This window comes from Zootoca vivipara, chromosome 1, assembly GCF_963506605.1.
Source record: "Zootoca vivipara chromosome 1, rZooViv1.1, whole genome shotgun sequence".
In the NCBI taxonomy this organism is placed as follows: domain Eukaryota; kingdom Metazoa; phylum Chordata; class Lepidosauria; order Squamata; family Lacertidae; genus Zootoca; species Zootoca vivipara.
This window is the reverse complement of record NC_083276.1, coordinates 134264500-134289718: the sequence shown is the minus strand read 5'-3', so window position 1 is coordinate 134289718 and position 25219 is coordinate 134264500. Positions and strand designations below refer to the sequence as shown.

At 46.8% G+C, this 25219-nt stretch overlaps 1 protein-coding gene across 4 annotated transcripts in view; it reads left to right on the top strand.

Annotated features, from left to right (window-relative positions):
- MCM3AP (minichromosome maintenance complex component 3 associated protein) overlaps window positions 1-25219 on the top strand; it is a 57002-nt gene that overhangs the window by 2778 nt on the left and 29005 nt on the right. For all 4 annotated transcript variants that reach the window (XM_035139653.2, XM_060282468.1, XM_035139645.2 and 1 more), the window contains 11 exons: window positions 381-1645; window positions 3866-4089; window positions 5570-5648; window positions 8393-8540; window positions 9553-9749; window positions 11164-11303; window positions 11966-12163; window positions 13899-14167; window positions 15727-15889; window positions 19845-20005; window positions 24891-25132. In XM_035139653.2, coding sequence (XP_034995544.2) covers window positions 463-1645; window positions 3866-4089; window positions 5570-5648; window positions 8393-8540; window positions 9553-9749; window positions 11164-11303; window positions 11966-12163; window positions 13899-14167; window positions 15727-15889; window positions 19845-20005; window positions 24891-25132 — 3004 coding nt within the window. In that variant the 5' untranslated portion in view covers window positions 381-462. The remainder of the gene's footprint in view (window positions 1-380; window positions 1646-3865; window positions 4090-5569; window positions 5649-8392; window positions 8541-9552; window positions 9750-11163; window positions 11304-11965; window positions 12164-13898; window positions 14168-15726; window positions 15890-19844; window positions 20006-24890; window positions 25133-25219) is intronic.

The window sequence follows — 25219 nt, the reverse complement described above, 5'->3', positions numbered from 1 at the left end:
CTTTCCCTGTTAGTAATAAAACAGTAAATCTACAAATTATTTAGGCTAAGGTCTTTAAATATATGTAATTTATATTTGATGTCATGCTCAAGCTGGTCTTGATGAGAGAACTGGTACTGACATTTTCAATGGGATCTCTTGATCAAGTGCTTATGAAGAAAAGCTGTTTTAATGAAAAGGCATTTAATAGAATAGGTTCACATATTGTGATAATGTGATTAAATGTATTAATGATAGATCCTTAATAATATGATTCAGCACTAAGTGTAGCTAATTTATTACTAGAGCATATGAGAAATATTTATATTTTCCAGAAACAATTTCTTAATTAAAAGAATTGTACTGATATTACAATATGTCCTACTTATTTTGTTTTGCAGATTATGAGAACAATGGGTTAGGAGTTGAAAGCTACCAGATTCTAGGTGGGAGAATCTATTGCGTAGATGGCTGGTTGTGAAGATGAATCCCAATACACCATTTAGTGGACAGCCACCCAGAGTTTTCCAGACTCCACCTGGCACTTCAGCAGGAATATTTCCAGTTCAGCCACCATTCCAGTTCAGTCAGCTTTCTGCCTTTGGGCAGAACAGTGGACTGTTAAAGAATCCAGGGTTTGCACCCCACTCTGACTTCACCATAACTTCAGGACTGCAACCTTCAGGGCAAGGTTTAGGATTTGGGCAACCCCCAGGATTTACCCAGCCTTTTTCCCTTGGACAAACTACTTCCTTTGTGACTTCTGGACCAACTAGCTCTTCCATTGCTGGCAAGCAAGGATTCAATTTTAAACCACCTACAAGTCTTGGGGGTTCTCAGAATACTTCTAGCTTTGGAGCTACGTCTGGAGAAACTTCTGGTAGTAGTTTTGGGAGGCCAGATTTCAGCTTCAAACCCCCCGAGAATGCTTTGTTTCAGCCTATCTTTGGCACTGGTTCAGAACAAGAGAAACCGCCAAATCAGATAACTCCAGCTCCATTCACATTTTCCTTTCCAGGTGGTAGTGGATCTGGAAGAGTAGCCCCCTTTGGTATTTCTCAAGAGAGCCACAGTTCAAGTGTAAATACAAGCTTCAGCTTTTCAAAACCAGCAAGCAGTAATACTTTAGTGCCTTCATTCAGTAGTCCTTTACCAAGCAAGATCACAGAGGATGATAAAAAAAGGCCAATAAGTATCTTTGGAAACCCTGGTAGTTTTACTTCTTTTTCTAACTCATCTGTTGGGTCTTTGGGAGATAATTTTCAAATTAATAAATCAAGCAAACCAGAACATGAAGAATTGCTACCTTCAGGTGAGTCACTCCCCATCCTTGGGAAGGGAAAAAAGAGGAAAGAAGAGCAGGAACATTCTCCAAGAAGACATGATTATGATGCTGTGGATGAGCCAGAGCTGCTGGCAAGGAGCGAACATTCTTCCGTTAAGCGGACACTCAGGCTGAATCGGCCCCGTGTAGGTGGCCTCTTTAACAGAACATTGCAAGATGTGCTGAAAAGCAATAAGAAGGATTCCAAAATGGAAAGAGTTTCTCTAGAATCTGGAGAAATTGAGCAGACGAGTATGGCAGGGGGAACTCAGTCTGGTTTTGCAATGGTTAGGTCATCAGCAACAATGAAAAAGGAAGAAAATAAGGCAGCACTGAAGGAAGGTAAGCATCAACCCCAACCCCAGCAAGAATTAGTATAATGAGAACATGGCAGTCACTTTTGATTTAACTTTGGTATATTTTATGTTGTTGTTTAGTTGTGTCCGACTCTTCGTGACTGCATGGCCCAGAGCACGCCAAGCACTCCTGTCTTGCACTGCCTCCCGCAGTTTGGTCAAACTCATGTTCGTAGCTTTGAGAACACTGTCCAACCATCTCGTCCTCTGTCGTCCCCTTCTCCTAGTGCCCTCAATCTTTCCCAACATCAGGGACTTTTCCAAGGATTCTTCTCTTCTCATGAGGTGGCCAAAGTATTGGAGCCTCAGCTTCAGGATCTGTCCTTCCAGTGAGCACTCAGGGCTGATTTCCTTCAGAATGGATAGCTTTGATCTTCTTGTAGTCTTCTCCAGCACCATAATTCAAAAGCATCAATTCTTCGGCGATCAGCCTTCTTTATGGTCCAGCTCTCACTTCCATACATCACTACTGGGAAAACCATAGCTTTAACTATACGGACCTTTGGCGGCAAGGTGATGTCTCTGCTTTTTAAGATGCTGTCTAGGTTTGTCATTGCTTTTCTCCCAAGAAGCAGGCGTCTTTTAATTTCGTGACTGCTGTCACCATCTGCAGTGATCAAGGAGCCCAAGAAAGTAAAATCTCTCACTGCCTCCATTTCTTCGCCTTCTATTTGCCAGGAGGTGATGGGACCAGTGGCCATTATCTTGTTTTTTTTTATGTTGAGCTGCAGACCATATTTTGCGCTCTCCTCTTTCACCCTCATTAAAAGGTTCTTTAATTCCTCCTCACTTTCTGCCATCAAGGTTGTGTCATCTGGATATCTGAGGTTGTTGATATTTCTTCCAGCAATCTTAATTCCGGCTTAGGATTCATCCAGTCCAGCCTTTCGCATGATGAATTCTGCATATAGGTTAAATAAGCAGGGAGACAATATACAGCCTTCTTGTACTCCTTCCCCAATTTTGAATCAATCAGTTGTTCCATATCCAGTTCTAACTGTAGCTTCTTTTCCCACATAGAGATTTCTCAGGAGACAGATGAAGTGATCAGGCACTCCCATTTCTTTAAGAGCTTGCCGTAGTTTGCTGTGGTCGACACAGTCAAATGCTTTTGCGTAGTCAATGAAGCAGAATTAGATGTTTTTCTGGAACTCTCTGGCTTTCTCCACAATCCAGCACATGTTTGCTATTTGGTCTCTGGCTCCTCTGCCCCTTCAAAATCCAGCTTGCACTTCTGGGAGTTCTCGGTCCACATACTGCTTAAGCCTGCCTTGTAGAATTTTAAGCATAGCTTTGCTAGCATGTGAAATGAGCGCAATTGTGCGCTAGTTGGAGCATTCTTTGGCACTGCCCTTCTTTGGGATTGGGATGTAGACTGATCTTCTCCAATCCTCTGGCCGTTGCTGAGTTTTCCAAACTTGCTGGCATATTGGGTGTAGCACCTTAACAGCATCATATTTTAAAATTTTTAATACCCAGTAGTTCAGCTGGAATATCATCACTTCCACTGGCCTTGTTATTAGCAGTGCTTTCTAAGGCCCATTTGACTTCACTCTCCAGGATGTCTGGCTCAAGGTCAGCAACCACACTACCTGGGATGTACAAGACATCCATATCTTTCTGGTATAATTCCTCTGTGTATTCTTGCCACCTCTTCTTGATGTCTTCTGCTTCTGTTAGGTCCTTACCACTTTTGTCCTTTATTATGGCAATCTTTCTACGAAATGCTCCTTTCATATCATTTTCTTGAACAGATGTCTGATTTTCCCCATTCTGTTATTTTCCTCTATTTCTTTGGATTGCTCATTTAAGAAGGTATATTTTATAGATGTTGCATTTTACAGCCAAAACACATGCCACATGCTTTTGCCCAGCTGGGATGTGTCTTTGTACTGTGTTGATGCCTCTTGCTTTCCTCCATGGAGGACAGAGAGGCTGTGTGCATACATATGTGCTCCCTCCTTCCCTCCCTCCCTCCAACTTTCACATGGTTGGACAGTAGTCTGGTTTACAATGATCTGACTTTTTCTCTTCCTCTGGCTCTGCTCATCACTGGCAAGTGGGCAGTCCCTGGAAGGTTGCCCATTTTTTCTCTGTTTTGTTTGTTGTTTTGCATTCATTATTCTGTGGTGTCTACTTAATAATAAATGATTTAAAAAATCTACATCAATGTTTGCTATAATGAAAGGCTGTTTCTCCCCTTAAGAGTCTACCATCTCAAGCCCTTTGCGTCGAAATCGGAACAGTGGGAGCGCAGAGAGCCTTGGAGGCTTGTCATCAAGTGACCTTACAGCTATCCAGTACAAAAATATTCCGGACCATCTAAATAACAGAAATGTTCTTGAGAATCACTTCAAGAAATTTGTTCAAATCCAACGGATCCGTACCAATGTAAACAAAAAGATGGCTACTATACACTGTTTTGATCATGTGAGTTCTTAAATATTAACAGAAAATCAGAAGTGTAAGCTTTTACATGTATAGTCTTTGTACAGATATGTGCTAGTGTGAAGGATGGATAACTAATATAATAATAAATAATGATAATTTAGAATTATTCCCACTACAGCCTCTCATTCTCGAAATTCCTGGGTTGACAAATAGACCTTTATAATATGGAAAATGTTGGTAGTAGGGTAATGTTAGCTGCACTCTAACTTAGGGCACAAGTTTTGTTGAAAGCACTAATATTTCAGGGTCTGTGATGATGAGATGCAAATATTGTGGGAATGACCAGCTCAAACATTTCCTGCAGTTGTTTATTGGCAAGTATTGCCTGTTGCTCTATATATTCATAGTAAAAATTGCAGCCGCCTCAATAGGAAAGTCCTGGGGAACAGTAACAGTAATTTTCAACAAATTAAGACAGGAAAGCCTTGACAATACTAGTGTTTCAGAATGAATTTCATTATTTCTGCAGCCACAGCACCTTAGAGACAAGAAATTGCACACCTTGCATAGAATGCAGAGGATTTATATTGGATGCATTCCAGAGTTTTGGCACTTGACTATCCATCTGTTAAGGGTAGCAAGTAGCTTCACAATGGGACACTGGTCTCAGGAATGCATTGGGATCACTTATCAGATGCAGTGGGAATTGGTTCAAAAAGGTAACACTGCACACTTACTGAGAGGAAGCATGCTTTCCTAATGCCTTCCTAAAAATATTTGGTAAAAGTGGCAACGTGAACCTCGGTTTATAGAAGGTGGGCACATTTTGTGTCATTGAGGTGGCATTTGGACAGATGGATCTTATCAGAATTGTAGAGTTGGAAGGGACCCTGAGGGTCATCGTAGGAATAGCTTGGACACAAACACACACACACAAAAAGGAATAGCTTGGACACATAATATTGTTCTGAAAGGCCCATTGCAATGTGCAGCTTTTTAACATCCTTCTCCAAAATGTTCTCCCCTAAAGGTTCCTGTTGTGAATGTTCTTCCTTTTCATTGTGAGGACATCTGTTCCACACAGTTGTGGTTGGGTTTATTGCTTCTAACAGGAGGTGGTTTCTTGCATATTTGGAGTTCACCTTTACAGATTTTTGGCTATGTTTTATTCCTTGTGCGCTATTCTAATTGCTTTTCTGCTTAGTTGGCCCCTCCACTGGGTGCAGTGCTTTCTCTTAAGTGGGCATGTCAGCTATAGTTTATCTCACACTGAGAGTGGGTCCTACCAGAGAAGAAGGTGGGGGCTCTGTATAAGCCCTGCCTCCAAAGCCTATATGGGGGAATGGTCTTCACAAAGTTGTTATCCTGTCTCCAAAGAGAAGGGACACTCACGGTAGGTGCAGGTGTTTTGTTGATGAAGTTATCAGGTATTTATTTATCTGTGGTTAGCACATGCTATATAACATATGATATACCATTCTAACCCCAACTGGCCCTTCTACGGAATACTGTTTTTCAGGCATCTGCAGTTTTGGCCAAGAAGAAAGCAAAGGAGTTACATAAAGAAATAGTGGCCTTTTGGCACAAGAAGAAAGCAAGTAAGTTGCCTGATTGTATACTTGTAAAATGCCTGCTAGCGGGTTGGGTTTATGTTTCAGAGGAAGGGTCCTCTGCAATCATGCATTGTACAGCTCTGGAGCGCAGCAGAGGCCACCATGGAGAGGGGCTGCTCAGGGGTGGCTCCCTCCCTTTGGGGGTGCTCTCTGCCTCTTGCTTCGAGTGTCTTTTTCTTTCCCCAGACTTTCTGTCCTTTTCACTTTGGTTGATGAGTTTTGCTTGGATCCTGCTTTCTCAGGTTCTCCCCCCCCCCCCGAGCTTTAATGTATTAGATGAAAATCCAAGCCTTACCTCTAGCCACAGCAGTACTTTATGGAGCCACAGGGCCAGGCCACATCCATGGCTAGGGTGCAAAGTGTGTTGTGGGGATGGGGGTGGCCACAGCAAGATCACTCCAGCAGCTTGTTCGAAATTAACCTTCCACTGATAATTTATTCTATGGAAACTCATTTTTAGAAATGTATAGTTTCATAAAAAGGGACAAAGGGGGAATCCAGAAAAAAATGAAAATCTGGTAGAAGCATGGTATAAAGGAATGCCCCATATGTGACTGGGTATATGCCAGTAAACTGATCAGTAAAATCAGAAGCAAAGTGGTACAATGCACTTCAGTGCCATTAAAATCAATAGGGCTGTGTTAGCGGCTTTTGAAACCATCAACCATAACATTCTTCTGGACCGTCTAGAGCAGGGGTCCCCAAACTACGGCCCCCGGGCCGGATGCGGCCCAATCGGCCTTCCAATCCGGCCCGCGACGACCCCCGCCGCCCGCTGCCGCCGCCCGCTCTCACGGCGCGCGGCGCAGCGGCGATCTGAAAAATCGGCAAAAAATCGCCGAAAATCCTTTGTGCGCATGCGTACGGGCCTCTCCCGACCCGGAAGAGGTTATTTCTGGTGCACTTCCGGGTCGGGGGAGGCCCATACGCATGCGCACAAGCGATTTTCGCCGATTTTTTTTCCGCCTGTGTGCGTGTGCGCATGCGCACGGGCGCGCACTCCCCCGCCCTCCGGCCCGCTGCGCGCGCACTCCCCTGCAGTCCGGCCCACCGTGCGGTCGGCGCGGCGGGCACCGGCCCGCCGCTCGGTAAGTCTGGGGACCCCTGGTCTAGAGGAGTTGGGAGTACTGTTATACAGTGGTTCCGCTCCTTCCTCCTGGGCTGTGTTCAGAAAGTGACCTTTGGCCTTTTCTTACATTGCTATGAAAAAATCTTGCTCATTGTTATAACCCATTTACATATTGTATAATATTTGTGTTATAACAATGCTGTGCCTATGAATGATATCACTTTTATATTGATATAAAATATGTCTGCATATTATTCTGCAACATCTAATCCCCATATATGTTAAGTAGCCTGCTGTGTCCTGGGCCGTGTTCAGAAAGTGGTGTGGGGGGGGGATGAGTGTTCAGGCTCTCACTTGTGGGGTGCCTCAGGGCTCTGTCCTCTCCCCCATGCTTTTTAACCTCTACATGCAGCCGCTGGGAGAGATCATCAGGGGGTTTGGGCTGGGTGTTCATCAGTATGCGGATGATACCCAGCTCTACCTCTCTTTCAAATCAGAATCAGTGAAGGCAGTGAAGGTCCTGGGTGAGTGTCTGCAGGCGGTTGGAGGTTGGATGGCGGCTAACAGATTGAGGTTGAATCCTGACAAGACAGAAGTACTGTTTGTGGGGGACAGGAGGCGGGCAGGTGTGGGGGACTCCCTGGTTCTGAATGGGGTAACTGTGCCCCTGAAGGACCAGGTGCGCAGCCTGGGAGTCATTTTGGACTCACAGCTGTCCATGGAGGCGCAGGTCAATTCTGTGTCCAGGGCAGCTGTTTACCAGCTCCATCTGGTATGCAGGCTGAGACCCTATCTACCCACAGGCTGTCTCACCAGAGTGGTGCATGCTCTGGTTATCTCCTGCTTGGACTACTGCAATGCGCTCTACGTGGGGCTACCTTTGAAGGTGACTCGGAAACTACAACTAATCCAGAATGCGGCAGCTAGACTGGTGACCGGGAGCGGCCGCCAAGACCACATAACACCAGTCTTGAAAGACTTACATTGGCTCCCAGTACATTTCTGAGCACAATTCAAAGTGTTGGTGCTGACTTTTAAAGCCCTAAATGGCCTCGGCCCAGTAGACCTGAAGGAGCTTCTCCACCCCCTGAGGGCCTTCTGGTGGTTCCTTCACTGCAAGAAGCAAAGTTACAGAGAACCAGGCAGAGGGCCTTCTTGGTAGTGGCGCCTGTCCTGTGGAATGCCTCCCACCAGATGTCAAAGGAAAAAACAACTACCAGACTTTTAGAAGACATCTGAAGGCAGCCCTGTTTAGGGAAGCTTTTAATATCTGAAGGACTATTGTATTTTAATATTTTGTTGGAAGCCGCCCAGAGTGGCTGGGGAAACCCAGCCAGATGGGTGGGGTATAAATAATAAATTCTTCTTCTTCTTCTTCTTCTTCTTCTTCTTCTTCTTCTTCTTCTTCTTCTTCTTCTTCTTCTTCTTCTTCTTCCTCCTCCTCCTCCTCCTCCTCCTCCTCCTCCTCCTCCTCCTCCTCCTCCTCTTCTTCTTCTTCTTCTTCTTCTTCTTCTTCTTCTTCTTCTTCTTCTTCTTCTTCTTCTTCTTCTTCTTTTTTATTTCTAGTAACAGTTGGTTCATTGGTTGCATATGAATAAAAGGTCCCATGTTTGATCACTTAGTTTAATCTCTAGTCTTCTATGTCATTCAATTTGCAAAGGTCCTAATAAGAAAGACTATTCCTCTAAGGAGCAGAAGGCAGACGAAAGTGAAGGGAGGCAAGCCAGTGAACAACCGAGTCATCAGCATTCTCCACATAGCAAGTCCTTAATCCGTTCCACTGGTAGCGGAAACTTGTCAAACAAAAGGTATGTGTCCATCAGTAGAGTCTTGGTATAAAAATTAATGTACTGTAATGTATCTGTTGTAAGTGCTGTAGATCAGAAATAGGGAATCTGTGGCCCTCCAGAGGTTGTTGGACTACAACTCCCATCAGCCCCAGCCGAAATGGCCGGTGTTCTGGGATAATGGGAGTTGGGAGTCCAACAGCATCAGGAGGGCCACAGCTTCTTCATCTCTGATTTAGAGAGAGAGGTTTCAAATGGGAAAATCTAGTTCTGTTATGTAGCAGCAGTTTGATTATAAGGGCATTTCCTGTAGAGTAGAATTTAGAATGGTGTCATTGAAGTCATTGCACTTGATGTGGTCCACTGCAGGCAGAAGGATCAGCAAAGGACATAGCAAAACAGAGGGTGTAACAGTTAACATGGTTTCCAGGTTGACCCATGTTCCCCACAAACCACGTCCACCTGCCACACACCTGACCTGATATATGATGTCAGGTGTAGGGCAGGTACAGACATGGTCACAAAGGAGCAAGTGGGAACTGAAAGTGAACTTCCCGCTGTTCCTTTGCAAATGGAATCCCCTGTCAGCACTGAGCATGCATGTTCCATTTGGAAAAGGTTTGCATTCAAATCACCTCATTTTAGGAGTTACTGAAAACAGAGCAAGCCTCTTGGAAGACATGGTCCTTGGTCAACTGACTGGTGCTGGAAGCACACCTTCATAGGAGGTTGCTGTAACTGTTGCTTACAGCAAATCCCCTTTGAACTTTGGCAGCTGTCAAGTGCCTGATGTCATCATAATGTCAAGTGACTGGTGGGTGGTGTTGCCCCCCCCATCAAAGGTGGCCTGTGAAAGGAATAGGATCTGAAGATCTAGTCTGCCAGTCAGATCCAGTTCCCTGCCCTTGTGTTCCATGCAATTCACATGCTCAACATGTTATGGGGAACTGGAAACTCCTGTGCGCCCTGAGTCCTGCCTAGCTCCTTCCTTTCCACTCAGTTGAGGAATGTGAATTTGTCTTCTTGGTTATAGTTCTCCAGCTAAGAAGCAAGGCCTTAAAAAGTCTCTGCAGTTTGAAGCCTATGCCTTTGATTCGGGTTCTGAAGGCCATGGTCCAGAGATTTTTGAAGCCTCAGCATCCTCTCTTAGCAGCCTTGTGGGCCTAGTGGCTGAAACCTCTGAGGACAAGTATCGTGTTCTAGACCAGAGAGATAAAATCATGCGGCAAGGTAAGAGTTTATGAATTTGGATTGAAAAAATGTCTGGGATACATACTGGGCTGTCCAGGTGATTCACATCCACAATGTGAGTGGGTGTGAATGCATCACACAGCTGTGTAAATATCACCACCAAACAGTGATGGGGGAGTATGGGAAAACATTGAATTGATTCCCCCTGCACATAATCTAAATCTCCTGAGATCATATTTAGGATTTAGTTGACAAATCAGTTAGTTTACTAATATAATTTAACTGACTAAATAGTTAACAAAACTAAAGAAGTACTCCATGTTAGTTTTACATGCTGTATAAATATAATTTTTTCCCGAAGACTGAAGGTATGGAACTGAAATATTTCCTTTGGGGTGAGGAGCAAAAATTTTTTTAAAAATGAAGGCACTGAAAACTGCTAACATAGTAAAAACACAATCCTAACCATGCGTACTCAAAAACATGCTCTATTGAATATAATGGGACTCCCATGTAAATGGGGTTAGGATTGCAGCCTAAATTAGAATGCCCAAAGATATTTAGCAATTTCCTATAAACCCTTTCCCCATGTTCTCTCCATACATTCCTTCAGCATGTGGAAGGGGTGTGTGTGTGTGTATGTGATGTTTCCCATTCTCCGCATGTTCAACAAGGTGAGAAGGCTCTCTGTGCTTACAACTGAATCTTCATAAGGAGTTTCTCCCAATCCGGGGAGTCGGCCTCCTTGGTCTGTGGGTGACCTGGAAATCTTATGCAGTTCTGCCTGGCAGGTGGGGGTGCAGTCAATAGCCACAAATCTGCTCCACCTGAGGCGAATGGAATACTGGAAGAAGATTACAGTCTCAGGTCAAGCATCCGTGACAGATGACCTCTGCTTAGGAGCCTCCAAGGAAGGAGAGTCCACAACCTCCTAAGGGAGTCTGTTCCCTGTTGAACAGCTCTTACTGTCAGAAAGTTTTTCCTGATGTTGAGTTGGAATCTCCTTTCTTGTAACTTGAAGCCATTGGTTCGAGTCCTACCCACCAGAGCAGGAGAAAACAAGCTTGCTCCATACAATATTGAAGCTGTGCATCTACTCAAGTATATTATTAATTCATTTGGTAAAAGAATGTGTTTTTTGAAATAGAAAATTTCCCATGGGAAAACATTTGGTGGCAGAAAGTTTTTCATCCCACAACACTATCATAGAGAAGGATCTCCCAGAGGGTTCCCTGTGCATGTAAATGGAGTGTCACTTGCACTTAAAAGAGGGAAACATAGCTAGATCCTGGTCTTTATAAAGGCTGGCTCATTCTTATAAATTCTATAAAAAGGATTCCCCCCCCCAAAAATTAGATGATTATTTGTACCAAGTTGACATTTTTTCATGATAAATGCAGAAAATCCCCCCCAGGGCAGACTATTGAAACTTTGATTTTTTTTCCTTTTTAAGCTCGAGTAAAACAAATAGATCTTGGCAAAGCTAAAACATTCGTTGGCACATGCCCAGACATGTGTCCAGAAAAAGAGCGTTATATGAGAGAGACGAGGAACCAGCTTAGTATCTTTGAAGTGCTCCCAGGAACTGACAAGGTAGTATTGAACAAATGCTTTTTGCATTAAGGCATATCTACTAAGGCCCATGCCAAGTACAACCTGGTCACTTATTTGTTATAGTCACATACTAAGGGAAATAAAACTTTGTAAATTACCCCCTCCCATCAGCCTAACTTGGATTGGGTCCTAGAAGAGCATGGAAGCTAAGGACTGTTGGTTGGAGGTGAAAAATGAGCGAAGGGAAATTGGCCTGATCAGTCCCATACCAGCTTGTATCCTGTGCTTCTGCATGTATTCCCAGATGGATATAAGTAAAGTGGTGCAAACCAGCCATAGTTAAATTTAACAAACCTTTGGTTTCATGTTATCTGAAAATATTGACAGAAGTCCTTTAACTTTCTCAGTGAAGATTGAGAGTGATTGGTTCAAAAGATTTAAAACAGGCATCCCCAAACTGCGGCCGTCCAGATGTTTTGGCCTACAACTCCCATGATCCCTAGCTAACAGGACCAGTGGTCGGGGAAGATGGGAATTGTAGTCCAAAACATCTGGAGGGCCGAAGTTTGGGGGTGCCTGATTTAAACAATGGCAAAAATATTTTTCAGCTCTCATCTTGCCTAGCACATGGAACATGCCTGAAGAGGTGGTGTTGTTGTTGTTGTTGTCCTGAAGAATTTATTTTGTTTTCTCTCTCTGAGGTTGACCATGCAGCAGCAATAAAGGAGTACAGCAGGTCTTCAGCAGACCAGGAGGAACCTCTACCACATGAACTGAGGCCTTCAGAGGTGTTGAGTATGACCATGGACTACTTAGTGACTCAAATTATGGACAAAGGAGAAGGAAACTACCGGGAGTGGTACGATTTTGTATGGGATAGAACTCGTGGAATAAGGAAGGTAACCACTTTGGGATGAAGCCCTTAGAGTTGACAGGATGCAAGCTAGACTCATCCAAATTATTGATTAGACATCTGTGAATGAAAAAGGAATCCTGAAGATGCCAACGGGGTGCTGTTTCATATTTAACTTTGGGTGGAGGGTGAAAGACTTGGGTGGCTGGAAGGGTACAGGGTTTAAAGGGCTGCTCTTTCATATGCACAGAATTGAATTGCAGGCAGAGTATCTTCAGATCATTCGTTGTGCTTCTTTTTTAATCTCGTGATGGTAGAAGTGTGGTTAGCATATCCCAGGCAAGCAGCTTTGTTTATTTAAAGAGTATATTTGTATCTTTGGCATTTTCCCAACAATTAGATACTCAATTTGTGGCACTAGTAAGTTCGTTAGAGATTTGGATGCTTCTGTGGCATGTCACAAATGGTATGGTATGGAATGAAATGAAATAAATAGAACCAGCACAAACACCTGTAGGAGCCAAGTGAAGCCACAAAAGTATGTAATTTCTCAGAGGACTTCCAATACCAGCCTCCTGCATTTCTGCCATTTCCATCTTGGACTTAGTGAGGCTGAAATACAAAGTTCCCTCCTCTCAATCTAGAAAAGCTTGCCTTGTGCCTCTGGTAATGACATTTCAGCACCAGGCCTCTTAACCAGGGCCGTCTCAAGCACGCCGGGCGCCCTGGCGCTGTGGTACGGAGATCGCTCCGGCGCCCCCGCCCCGCTCCGTTTCTTGCCGCGGCTGGTGGGCGGGCGCAGCACGCAGCATGGTTTCCGTGCGGTGCCCCCCTACCGGGCCGGCGCCCTGGCGCCCCGCGCCACCCAGACTACCCCTAGAGCCGGCCCTGCTCTTAACAACTCTATCCTTTAGCATTGTTGCTGTTTTATTTTCGCCTCTGCAAAATAATTATAATTTGGCCCATTTTAGCCATTTTAGCCTGAATTTTCTTGGATTGATTGTTGGGGTTTTGATTTGAGCCTGTCTGTATTAGATTTTGTGGCTGAATTTTGTTGTGCTACTGGTGGATTGGGTTAATTGATTCAATAAAACTCGGTAAATTCATGTGCGTTTTAATTTTTTCTTTGTGTTGCCTAGAGAGAATTCTTAGTAGGTGACTCATAAATTGAATACAAACAAATAAAACCCCCAAATATAGTATCTTATATGCTTAACTCTGCTATGTTCCTGCATGCTGTGTAGAGTTTCCCCTCCACCTTTCCAGCATACCGTATGTCTCCCATTTTCTTGTATTTTATTCATTAGATCCTTTATTTTGTTCATCACATCCATGCTGCTTCCACTTGTTTCCTTTATGCTTCTCTGCTCTCCCCCACCCCCCGTTCATGACACTTCTAAACCTCTGTCACCAGATTAAAATAAGGTGAGCTCTCTAGGGCAGCCTTTCTCAACTTTGGGTCCCCAGATGTTCTTGAAGCACAACTCCCATCTTCTCTGACCACTGGCCATGCTGGCTAGGAATGATGGGAGCTATAGTTCAATAGCTTCTAGGGACCCAAGGTTCAGAAAGGCTGCTCTAGGGTATGCCACCTAGTCTCAAACTCAGAGTATTGGTCTAGGATCGTAGCAGGTGTGCCAGGAAGTCTACACCTAGCAGTATTTGACAAAGCATTGTCTTGGCTTTGAGACTTGTGTAGAAATCTTTAAAAGGTGCAAAGTGAAGTATATACTGTAAATAGAATTGAACGTCTGAGTTCTTGTGCTCTTACATTTTGCCAGGATATAACCCAGCAACATCTCTGCTGCCCCGTAACTGTTTCCTTGATGGAGAAATGTACCCGTTTTCATATCCACTGTTCCCACCATTTATGCGAAGAGCCGATGTCTTCTTTTGATACCAAAATCAACAATGAGAACATGACTAAATGCCTCCAGAGCCTGAAGGAAATGTATCAGGACCTTGCAATCAAGGGCATTTACTGCAAGAGTGAAGCAGAATTCAGAGGATATAATGTCCTCCTGAATCTCAACAAGGGGGATATTCTCAGGTAAGTCTTAAAATAGTTATAGGATTGATTTGACCTCTTCCCTTGCCATTACTTGTAGAATTGGTATATAAATGCAAAAGAACGTGAAGTATTCACTGTTAAGATGTAAGACTCATTCTGTGATATTGCCGTAGAATCGAAGTTGGAAAATAGCTAAGCCCACCCAATCCAGAGCCAACTATCCACCAGTTATTTTACTTTTTGTCCTATGCAAGTATATTGTTTCTAGTCAAGTGTTAAAATGAATTATGGTCTGCCTCTGACAGGAATGGGGAACTTTTTTCCTCTAAAGGGCCACTGACCAGCAATAAAGGGAAGTCAGAGCAGAGCCAAGCGTGGATTGAGACACTACCCTTTCTCTCTTTCTGTAACCCCCTTCCAAAGCAGCCATCTCCTCTTCCATCTCCTGATTGTCTAGCTGTGTGTGCTGCATGTGCCATTGAAGTTTTCGGGAACTGGGCATTTGCTTGCATATGTATTTACAAGTGGCGAAAAGCTTTTCATTTGCCATGTTTCCTGAGGTGTAGCTGTCTGGGGAACTGTGCCAGAGTACCTCATGCCCTGGGGAGTGCTCTCCCCTCCCCTTAAGGAAGAACCTTTGCCTAGGCAAACACCCTATCCCTGAAAACTGCAATGGAAGTAATCCTGCAGCACATGGGGCAAAAAAGAAAGAGAGCTTTATAAGTGATTAGGTTCATGATGCATTTGAAGAAAAATCTCTGTCAGCATTACTGGTATTTCTTTCAGTGCTTAAAAAGACAAGGACAACCTCCCCCCTCCAGCTCACCTGTTTTTGTGCTTAGCTTCCCCTCCCCAAATAGCTGTTCTTGATCCTCATATATTGAGCCTCTTGTTCAGTGTGTTCTAAACACAGCGGCATTGATATTCTTCCTTCTTGGAACAATCAAGGATTTTGCTTCAGTTCATTTGAATAAAGCTGATTTAGAAGTAAAGTCAGATCCATATTCACAAACCTGCAGCTAGACTTTGGCAAGGATATGCTCTACAAAGACAAGCAAAAAGCAGAATAAAACATAATCTATTTTGACTCCTGAGCTTCCTTAAAGACTGACAGATGTATTAAAGTATATGCCTTAATTAATTTCAGCCCACTTCCTTGGATGGATATAGAATAAAAAGAGAATGTTAAACCATGTGACCAGAAGGATAAGAGAAGCCTTTGCAACTCAATCCCTCTTGGCCACGAGGTTAATAATTATTCTCTTGATTCCTATGTTTGCTCCTGTCCCAACCAAGGATAGCTCTTCATGCATCTGATTAAATGGACACTGCATTGGTTTGGTTACCACAAAAATTATTTCCTCTAATATTACCGGTAGTTAAAATTAATAATATAAGTAAGTCGTTTTATTCAGATACATGGATGTTGAAATAAATGTTTGAATACTTCATCTGCAGCAGGGGGGGGGTCTTCAATTTAAATGCATGATACTGTGTATGGATTTTAACCCTAAAGACCTGTGTATTTTTTTTCTGCATTTTTGTGTTCAACAGAGGTAGCTTCCCTAAGAACATCTTGTCCCTCTTTGTCTCAACAGAGAAGTGCAACAGTTTCGTCCAGATGTCCGAAACTCCACTGAAGTTAGATTTGCAGTTCAAGCCTTTGCTGCATTGAACAGCAATAACTTTGTAAGGTTTTTCAAACTTGTGCAAACAGCTTCCTACCTGAATGCATGCTTGTTACACTGCTATTTCAGCCAGGTAAGAAATGGCATTTAACTAAGAAAATACTGAGGAAGGGAAAACCCATATTTTGCATTTCTTATCATCCTAAAATATGTTGTCAATTGGTGTTCGGTGGTTTTTTGTTTTTAACATTGCAAATACCCAGGATAATATGGCGTTAGGCTGGTGAGTCACAGAAGGTATTACTTTGGGGTACAATTGCAAGACCCAGTCTTCCCCAGGTGTGTGAGACGGGGCCACTTCCATGACTTTGAGCACTTGAGGACACCTTGGCTGCCCCTTTGCTGTAAAACTGACAATGTTGCATTGTTGAGCCCTTTGGCCAGAAGATTCTGCAACAGAGAGGAATTCAAACAAATAGCACGTGTAGAGACAAAGTCACTTAGAGGAGAAGATGGTGAAATGTGAACAGGGAACAGAGAAAGGGCAGAACTCCTCAATTCCTTCTTTGCCTCAGTCTTCTCCAAAAAAGAAAACAATGCCCGACCTGAAGAATATGGAGCAGATGATTCAGCAGGGGAAACACAGCCCAGAACAAGTAAGGAGGTAGTACAAGAATACTTGGCTAGCTTAGATGTATTCAAGTCTCCAGGGCCAGATGAACTACATCCAAGAGTATTAAAAGAACTGGCAGAGGTGATTTCAGAACCACTGGCACTAATCTTTGAGAATTCCTGGAGAACAGGCGAAGTTCCAGCAGACTGGAGGAGGGCAAATGTTGTCCCTATTTTCACAAAGGGGAGAAAAGAGGACCTAAACAATTACCGCCCAGTCAGCCTGACATCAATACCAGGAAGGATTCTAGAGCAGATCATTAAGCAAACGGTCTGTGAGCACCTAGAAAGGAACGCTGTGGTCACTAAAAGTCAGCATGGGTTTCTGAAAAATAGGTCATGTCAGACTAATCTGATTTCATTTTTTGACAGAATTACAAGCCTGGTAGATGAAGGGAATGCTGTGCATATAGCCTATCTTGATTTCAGCAAGGCCTTTGACAAGGTGCCCCATGATATTCTTGTAAAGAAGCTAGTAAAATGCAGGCTAGACAATGCTACCATTCAGTGGATTTGTAACTGGCTGACTGACCGAACCCAAAGGGTGCTCATCAATGGCAGAAGCAGGCGTCTTTTAATTTCGTGACTGCTGTCACCATCTGCAGTGATCAAGGAGCCCAAGAAGGTGAAATCTCTCACTGCCTCCATTTCTTCCCCTTCTATTTGCCAGGAGGTGATGGGACCAGTGGCCATGATCTTGGTTTTTTTGATGTTGAGCTTCAGACCATATTTTGCGCTCTCTTTCACCCTCATTAAAAGGTTCTTTAATTCCTCCTCGCTTTCTGCCATCAAGGTTGTGTCATCTGCATATCTGAGGTTGTTGATATTTATTCCGGCAATCTTAATTCCGGCTAGGGATTCATCTAGTCCAGCCTTTCGCATGATGAATTCTGCATATAAGTTAAATAAGCAGGGAGACAATATACAACCTTGTCGTACTCCTTTCCCAATTTTGAACCACTCAGTTGTTCCATATCCAGTTCTAACTGTAGCTTCTTGTCCCACATAGAGATTTCTCAGGAGACAGATGAGGTGATCAGGCACTCCCATTTCTTTAAGAACTTGCCATAGTTTGCTGTGGTCGACACAGTCAAAGGCTTTTGCATAGTCAATGAAGCAGAAGTAGACGTTTTTCTGGAACTCTCTAGCTTTCTCCATAATCCAGCACATGTTTGCTATTTGGTCTCTGGTTCCTCTGCCCTTTCGAAATCCAGCTTGCACTTCTGGGAGTTCTCGGTCCACATACTGCTTAAGCCTGCCTTGTAGAATTTTAAGCATAACCTTGCTAGCGTGTGAAATGAGCGCAATTGTGCGGTAGTTGGAGCATTCTTTGGCACTGCCCTTCTTTGGAATTGGGATGTAGACTGATCTTCTCCAATCCTCTGGCCATTGCTGAGTTTTCCAAACTTGCTGGCATATTGGGTGTAGCACCTTAATAGCATCATCTTTTAAAATTTTAAATAGTTCAGCTGGAATATCATCACTTCCACTGGCCTTGTTATTAGCAGTGCTTTCTAAGGCCCATTTGACTTCACTCTCCAAGATGTCTGGCTCAAGGTCAGCAACCACACTACCTGGGGTGTACGAGACCTCCATATCTTTCTGGTATAATTCCTCTGTGTATTCTTGCCACCTCTTCTTGATGTCTTCTGCTTCTGTTAGGTCCTTACCACTTTTGTCCTTGATTATGGTAATCTTTGTACGAAATGTTCCTTTCATGTCTCCAATTTTCTTGAACAGATCTCTGGTTTTCCCCATTCTATTGTTTTCCTCTATTTCTTTGCATTGCTCATTTAAGAAGACCCTCTTGTCTCTCCTTGCTGTTTTTTGGAAATCTGCATTCAGTTTCCTGTATCTTTCCCTTTCTCCCTTGCATTTTGCTTGCCTCCTCTCCTCCGCTATTTGTAAGGCCTCGTTGGACAGCCATTTTGCTTTCTTGCATTTCCTTTTCCTTGGGATGGTTTTCGTTGCTGCCTCCTGTATAATGTTACGAGCCTCCATCCATAGTTCTTCAGGCACTCTGTCCACCAAATCTAAATCCTTAAACCTGTTCCTCACTTCCACTGTGTATTCATAAGGGATTTGATTCAGATTGTATCTTACTGGCCCAGTGGTTTTTCCTACTTTCTTCAGTTTAAGCTGGAATTTTGCTATAAGAAGCTGATGATCTGAGTTACAGTCAGCTCCAGGTCTTGTTTTTGCTGACTGTATAGAGCTTCTCCATCTTTGGCTGCAGAGAATATAATCAATCTGATTTCGATCAGATTGTGATATGATAGCCATGTTCAAATATATAAAAGGATGTCATATAGAGGAGGGAGAAAGGTTGTTTTCTGCTGCTCCAGAGAAGTGGACACGGAGCGATGGATTCAAGCTACAGTACAAGAAAGAAGATTCCACCTAAACATTAGGGAGAACTTCCTGACAGAGCTGTTTGACAGTGGAATTTGCTGCCAAGGAGTGTGGTGGAGTCTCCTTCTTTGGAGGTCTTTAAGCAGAGGCTTGACAGCCATATGTCAGGAATGCTTTGATGGTGTTTCCTGCTTGGCAGGGGGTTGGACTGGATGGCCCTTGTGGTCTCTTCCAACTCTATTATTCTATGTTTCTAAGTGATAACAGTGACTTTGTTCTCTTACCCTGCTGGCCAAGAATGAAAATTTGATTTACTGTGAGGGTTTTTTCTGCCAGGACAGCAGGCGAACCCTCTTCAGGCCTGTTTTCATTATCTGAGGTGGAGTGTATTCTCTGTGTTTCCACAGTAATTTGCTCTGGTGTTGATAGGGACTCAATTGAAATATTTCCTTTCCCATTTTCTCTTGCATTTTTCATTAAATGTAGCTTATTCCCATTGGAATGGCTTATGTCTGCCTTCTACTGGAACGTGAATCTACCTTTTTTTTCTTTTGTCTTGGCTGCTGACCAGAAATAAATTACATAGTAAGCCTAATTTTCCATTTACATTTGTTGAAGAACAGTATTTATAAACCATTGTGCAGGATTCAACTAGTGAGTCACATTTTGCGCAGTGGGGTTCTCCCCCCCATCTCTGCCCCCCAAATTGGTTCGAGGCGTCAAGAGGACCCTCAGAACTGTACCTGAAGACGGAGAGGGAGATTGTTCCTCTTGGGAAGCCGAAATGCTTTGTCTGATGGAATGATGGCTTTAGTGCAATGCTGAATTCCTTCCATGGTATTCCAAGGTTTAGTATTCCTGTGGGTTCAAAACTTGTTGAAAGAATCATCTGCAATTTGGGGAAAGTTGGTCAGTTGGAGCCTCAAACAAAATTGGTTAAGGTATATAAAGTGAAAAGAAAAGCACCTATAAATGTAACCTTCTCTTCCTTGTCATTGAGAAACATTTTATGTGTCTTATTTAATTTTTAAATTATTAATGGGAGCTTTTAAAATATTTTTCAGATTCGTAGAGATGCTTTAAGGTCTCTCAATATTGCTTATACTGTGAGCACTCAGAGGTCTACCATCTTTCCTCTCGATAGCGTGGTCCGCATGCTGCTGTTTAAGGACTTTGAAGAGGCAACTGATTTTATAAGTTATTATGGCTTGAGTGTTTCTGATGGGTGAGTATTAGATACAGTTCCAGGAGCCTTAGTTTATCCCAGAGCTTTAGGTAGACTGGTGCAAAGGCTTAATAGGGAAAGACGGATTTTACCGTGTTTCTCATATTATAAGTCATGTCTTATATTAATTTTTTCTTCAAAAAAACACGACATGGCTTATTTTTGAGGGATGTCTTATTTTTTAATAAAGTGCACGCGGGCGCTGTTTGCCGGGCTTGTCAAGCCCAGCAAGGAGCGCCCGCCGATCTTCGGTGACAGGCGGGGATGGGGGGAGAGCGGAGAACGATCTCCGCTTCTCCCCCACCCCCGCCTGTCACACAGCACAGGGCCGAAGATCGGCGGGCGCTGTTTGCCGGGCTTGTCAAGCCCAGCAAACAGCGCCCGCCGATCTTTGGTGACAGGCGGGGGTGGGGGGAGAGCGGAGCACGATCTCCGCTTCCCCCCCACCCCCCCTGTCACACAGGACAGGTCCGAAGATCGGCGGGCGCTGTTTGCCGGGCTTGTCAAGCCCAGCAAGGAGCGCCCGCCGATCTTTGGTGACAGGCGGGGGTGGGGGGAGAGCGGAGAACGATCTCCGCTTCCCCCCCACCCCCGCCTGTCACACAGGACAGGTCCGAAGGTCGGCGGGCGCTGTTTGCCGGGCTTGTCAAGCCCAGCAAGGAGCGCCCGCCGATCTTCGGTGACAGGCGGGGGTGGGCGGAGAGCGGAGAACGATCTCCGCTTCTCCCCCACCCCCGCCTGTCACACAGGACAGGTCCGAAGATCGGCAGGCGCTGTTTGCCGGGCTTGTCAAGCCCAGCAAGGAGCGCCCGCCGATCTTTGGTGACAGGTGGGGGTGGGGGGAGAGCGGAGAACGATCTCCGCTTCCCCCCCCACCCCCGCCTGTCACACAGGACAGGTCCGAAGGTCGGCGGGCGCTGTTTGCCGGGCTTGTCAAGCCCAGCAAGGAGCGCCCGCCGATCTTTGGTGACAGGCGGGGGTGGGGGGAGAGCGGAGAACGATCTCCGCTTCCCCCCCACCCCCGCCTGTCACACAGGACAGGTCCGAAGATCGGCAGGCGCTGTTTGCCGGGCTTGTCAAGCCCAGCAAACAGCGCCCGCCGATCTTCGGTGACAGGCGGGGGTGGGCGGAGAGCGGAGAACGATCTCCGCTTCCCCCCCACCCCCGCCTGTCACACAGCACAGGTCGGCGGGCGCTGTTTGCCGGGCTTGTCAAGCCCAGCTAGGAGCGCCCGCCGATCTTTGGTGACAGGCGGGGGTGGGGGGAGAGCGGAGAACGATCTCCGCTTCCCCCCCACCCCCGCCTGTCACACAGGACAGGTCCGAAGATCGGCGGGCGCTGTTTGCCGGGCTTGTCAAGCCCAGCAAGGAGCGCCCGCCGATCTTTGGTGACAGGCGGGGGTGGGGGGAGAGCGGAGAACGATCTCCGCTTCCCCCCCCACCCCCGCCTGTCACACAGGACAGGTCCGAAGATCGGCGGGCGCTGTTTGCCGGGCTTGTCAAGCCCAGCAAGGAGCGCCCGCCGATCTTTGGTGACAGGCGGGGGTGGGGGGAGAGCGGAGCACGATCTCCGCTTCCCCCCCACCCCCGCCTGTCACACAGGACAGGTCCGAAGATCGGCGGGCGCTGTTTGCCGGGCTTGTCAAGCCCAGCAAGGAGCGCCCGCCGATCTTTGGTGACAGGCGGGGGTGGGGGGAGAGCGGAGAACGATCTCCGCTTCTCGCCCACCCCCGCCTGTCACACAGCACAGGGCCGAAGATCGGCGGGCGCTGTTTGCCGGGCTTGTCAAGCCCAGCTAGGAGCGCCCGCCGATCTTCGGTGACAGGCGGGGGTGGGCGGAGAGCAGAGAACGATCTCCGCTTCCCCCCCCACCCCCGCCTGTCACACAGCACAGGTCGGCGGGTGCTGTTTGCCGGGCTTGTCAAGCCCAGCAAGGAGCGCCCGCCGATCTTTGGTGACAGGCGGGGGTGGGCGGAGAGCGGAGAACGATCTCCGCTTCTCCCCCACCCCCGCCTGTCACACAGCACAGGTCGGCGGGCGCTGTTTGCCGGGCTTGTCAAGCCCAGCAAGGAGCGCCCGCCGATCTTTGGTGACAGGCGGGGGTGGGGGGAGAGCGGAGAACGATCTCCGCTTCTCGCCCACCCCCGCCTGTCACACAGCACAGGGCCGAAGATCGGCGGGCGCTGTTTGCCGGGCTTGTCAAGCCCAGCTAGGAGCGCCCGCCGATCTTCGGTGACAGGCGGGGGTGGGCGGAGAGCAGAGAACGATCTCCGCTTCCCCCCCCACCCCCACCTGTCACACAGGACAGGTCCGAAGATCGGCGGGCGCTGTTTGCCGGGCTTGTCAAGCCCAGCAAACAGTGCCCGCCGATCTTTGGTGACAGGCGGGGGTGGGGGGAGAGCGGAGAACGATCTCCGCTTCTCCCCCACCCCCGCCTGTCACACAGCACAGGTCGGCGGGTGCTGTTTGCCGGGCTTGTCAAGCCCAGCAAGGAGCGCCCGCCGATCTTTGGTGACAGGCGGGGGTGGGCGGAGAGCGGAGAACGATCTCCGCTTCTCCCCCACCCCCGCCTGTCACACAGCACAGGTCGGCGGGCGCTGTTTGCCGGGCTTGTCAAGCCCAGCAAGGAGCGCCCGCCGATCTTTGGTGACAGGCGGGGGTGGGGGGAGAGCGGAGAACGATCTCCGCTTCTCGCCCACCCCCGCCTGTCACACAGCACAGGGCCGAAGATCGGCGGGCGCTGTTTGCCGGGCTTGTCAAGCCCAGCTAGGAGCGCCCGCCGATCTTCGGTGACAGGCGGGGGTGGGCGGAGAGCAGAGAACGATCTCCGCTTCCCCCCCCACCCCCACCTGTCACACAGGACAGGTCCGAAGATCGGCGGGCGCTGTTTGCCGGGCTTGTCAAGCCCAGCAAACAGTGCCCGCCGATCTTTGGTGACAGGCGGGGGTGGGGGGAGAGCGGAGAACGATCTCCGCTTCCCCCCCACCCCCGCCTGTCACACAGGACAGGTCCGAAGATCGGCGGGCGCTGTTTGCCGGGCTTGTCAAGCCCAGCAAACAGCGCCCGCCGATCTTTGGTGACAGGCGGGGGTGGGGGGAGAGCGGAGAACGATCTCCGCTTCCCCCCCCCACCCCCGCCTGTCACACAGGACAGGTCCGAAGATCGGCGGGCGCTGTTTGCCGGGCTTGTCAAGCCCAGCAAGGAGCGCCCGCCGATCTTTGGTGACAGGCGGGGGTGGGGGGAGAGCGGAGAACGATCTCCGCTTCCCCCCACCCCTGCCTGTCACACAGCACAGGTCCGAAGATCGGCGGGCGCTGTTTGCCGGGCTTGTCAAGCCCAGCAAGGAGCGCCCTCCGATCTTCGGCTCTGTCCCCCGATGCGCGACGGCTCGGGGAAGCAGGCAGGGAGCTCCTGCTGGGTCCCGCGCCTTCGCCTCTCGCTCGGTCGGGGCTACACGACATGGCTTATTTTCGGGGTATGTCTTATTTTTCACCAACCCTTAGAAATCCTGTCATGGCTTATTTTTTGGGGATGCCTTAAAATATGAGAAACACGGTAGTGACTGAAGCCAGCATCTCCTTCAGCAGGAGATTCTCTTCATTTACCGCCTGTGTATCACAAGGTGGAAAGAATAAAATCTTTACATTAAAAGTGCGGTCCTAACTTTTCTTAGAACTTTACCCTTTTCCATTGTTAAACACCTCTCTAATATAATCTATAAGTGTAACTGCATTTATGGGTTGTATTAGGGGGTTCTTGGGTCTTTGACTCTAATCTTGACTGAAGTTGAACCAGAAAACTGGTACGTATAGTGGTACCTTGGGTTACAGACGCTTCAGGTATCAGACTCCGCTATACCAAAATAGTACCTCGGGTTGAGAACTTTGCTTCAGGATGAGAACAGAAATCACGTGGCGGCAGCGGGAGGCCCCATTAGCTAAAGTGGTACCTCAGGTTAAGAACAGTTTCAGGTTAAGAATGAACCTCCAGAACGAATTACGTTCTTAACCCGAGGTACCACTGTAATGGCTGGAATCTGGGCATCACAATGGCATTCTCCTTTAATGGAGTTAAGGGTTTCATCCCTTTGCTCAAAAATAAGGAAGCTTACCCCTGGCCATCTAGTTCAGGGGTAAGGAAACTTTTTAGCTCTGCAGACCAGACCCCTGTCCATATCCCTTGTGCTTGCAAAGGACATCTGCTGCTTATCCATTCAGGCTCCAATTTGGAGGATCAGTGCTGGTGGGGGTGGGGAGCTCTGCAATGCACAGGATGGCTTGGGAATCCAGTGGAGCTGCAAAAGAGGGGCGCGGGGAAGCTCCTGGTCTGGAAGAATTCTGCGTCTGCCCATGTTCTTGCAGCCCCTGCTGCTAGGCTCAGCAACAGAAGAGAGCTTGTGTTTTACCATTCTTCTCTTGCTTACACTGGCAGCAGTGGCAGTAATGGGAGGGGGGCAAGGAGGAGAAATAATTCTTTCTCCTCTTTGTTTTTCCCTGCTGCTACTGTGGCAAGCATACTGGTAGAGAGAAGCTGTCCCCCTCCTTGAGCAAGGGGCACTCCTACTTCCCATTCTGCAGCCCATCAGCTGATAGGCGTTTGGGAGCAAGCCTTGTTCCAGCACAAAGGAGCAATCAGAAGCCCACTTTAAGCTCCCAGGTGTTCCTTTGAAGCCCCACCCTTATCTGCTGCACAGCTGATGTCATGTATTATGCTACGTGCCGGGGGGGGGGTTGCCTTTCCCAAAGTAGCCTCCCAAAGTTTGTTCTGCAGGGCACAGCTTCCCCACCCCTGATCTAGTTGTGCGTGCTAGATAGATTTGCAAACCTCCATGTAAAAATCTTTGGCCTCAGGATCATTTGGCATGTGTTTTGTATTTCATTTTACAGTTTTGTGGAGTTGAATCGTTCTGCTTTTCTGGAACCAGAAAGCTTGCCCAAGCCAAAGAAATCCCGGTTTATTGGGCAGAAGCTAACTGCTTCTGTTGGGGAAATTGTCAGCGGGGGAGTTTTACCACCTGTGATTCGCCACGTACCTTTGTGTAGCTTTAATGCACAGAACAAATACACAGGGGAGAATGCTGCAGTGGACTCAGCCAGCAATAGTCAGAAAGCCAGTGTTGAGGCGACAGGTAAGCCAGAACCCCCACACCCAGGATAGGGCACGAAACTGTGGTCTTGAGTTGAAGGAGAATTTTGTCATGGAAAAAAGCATACAT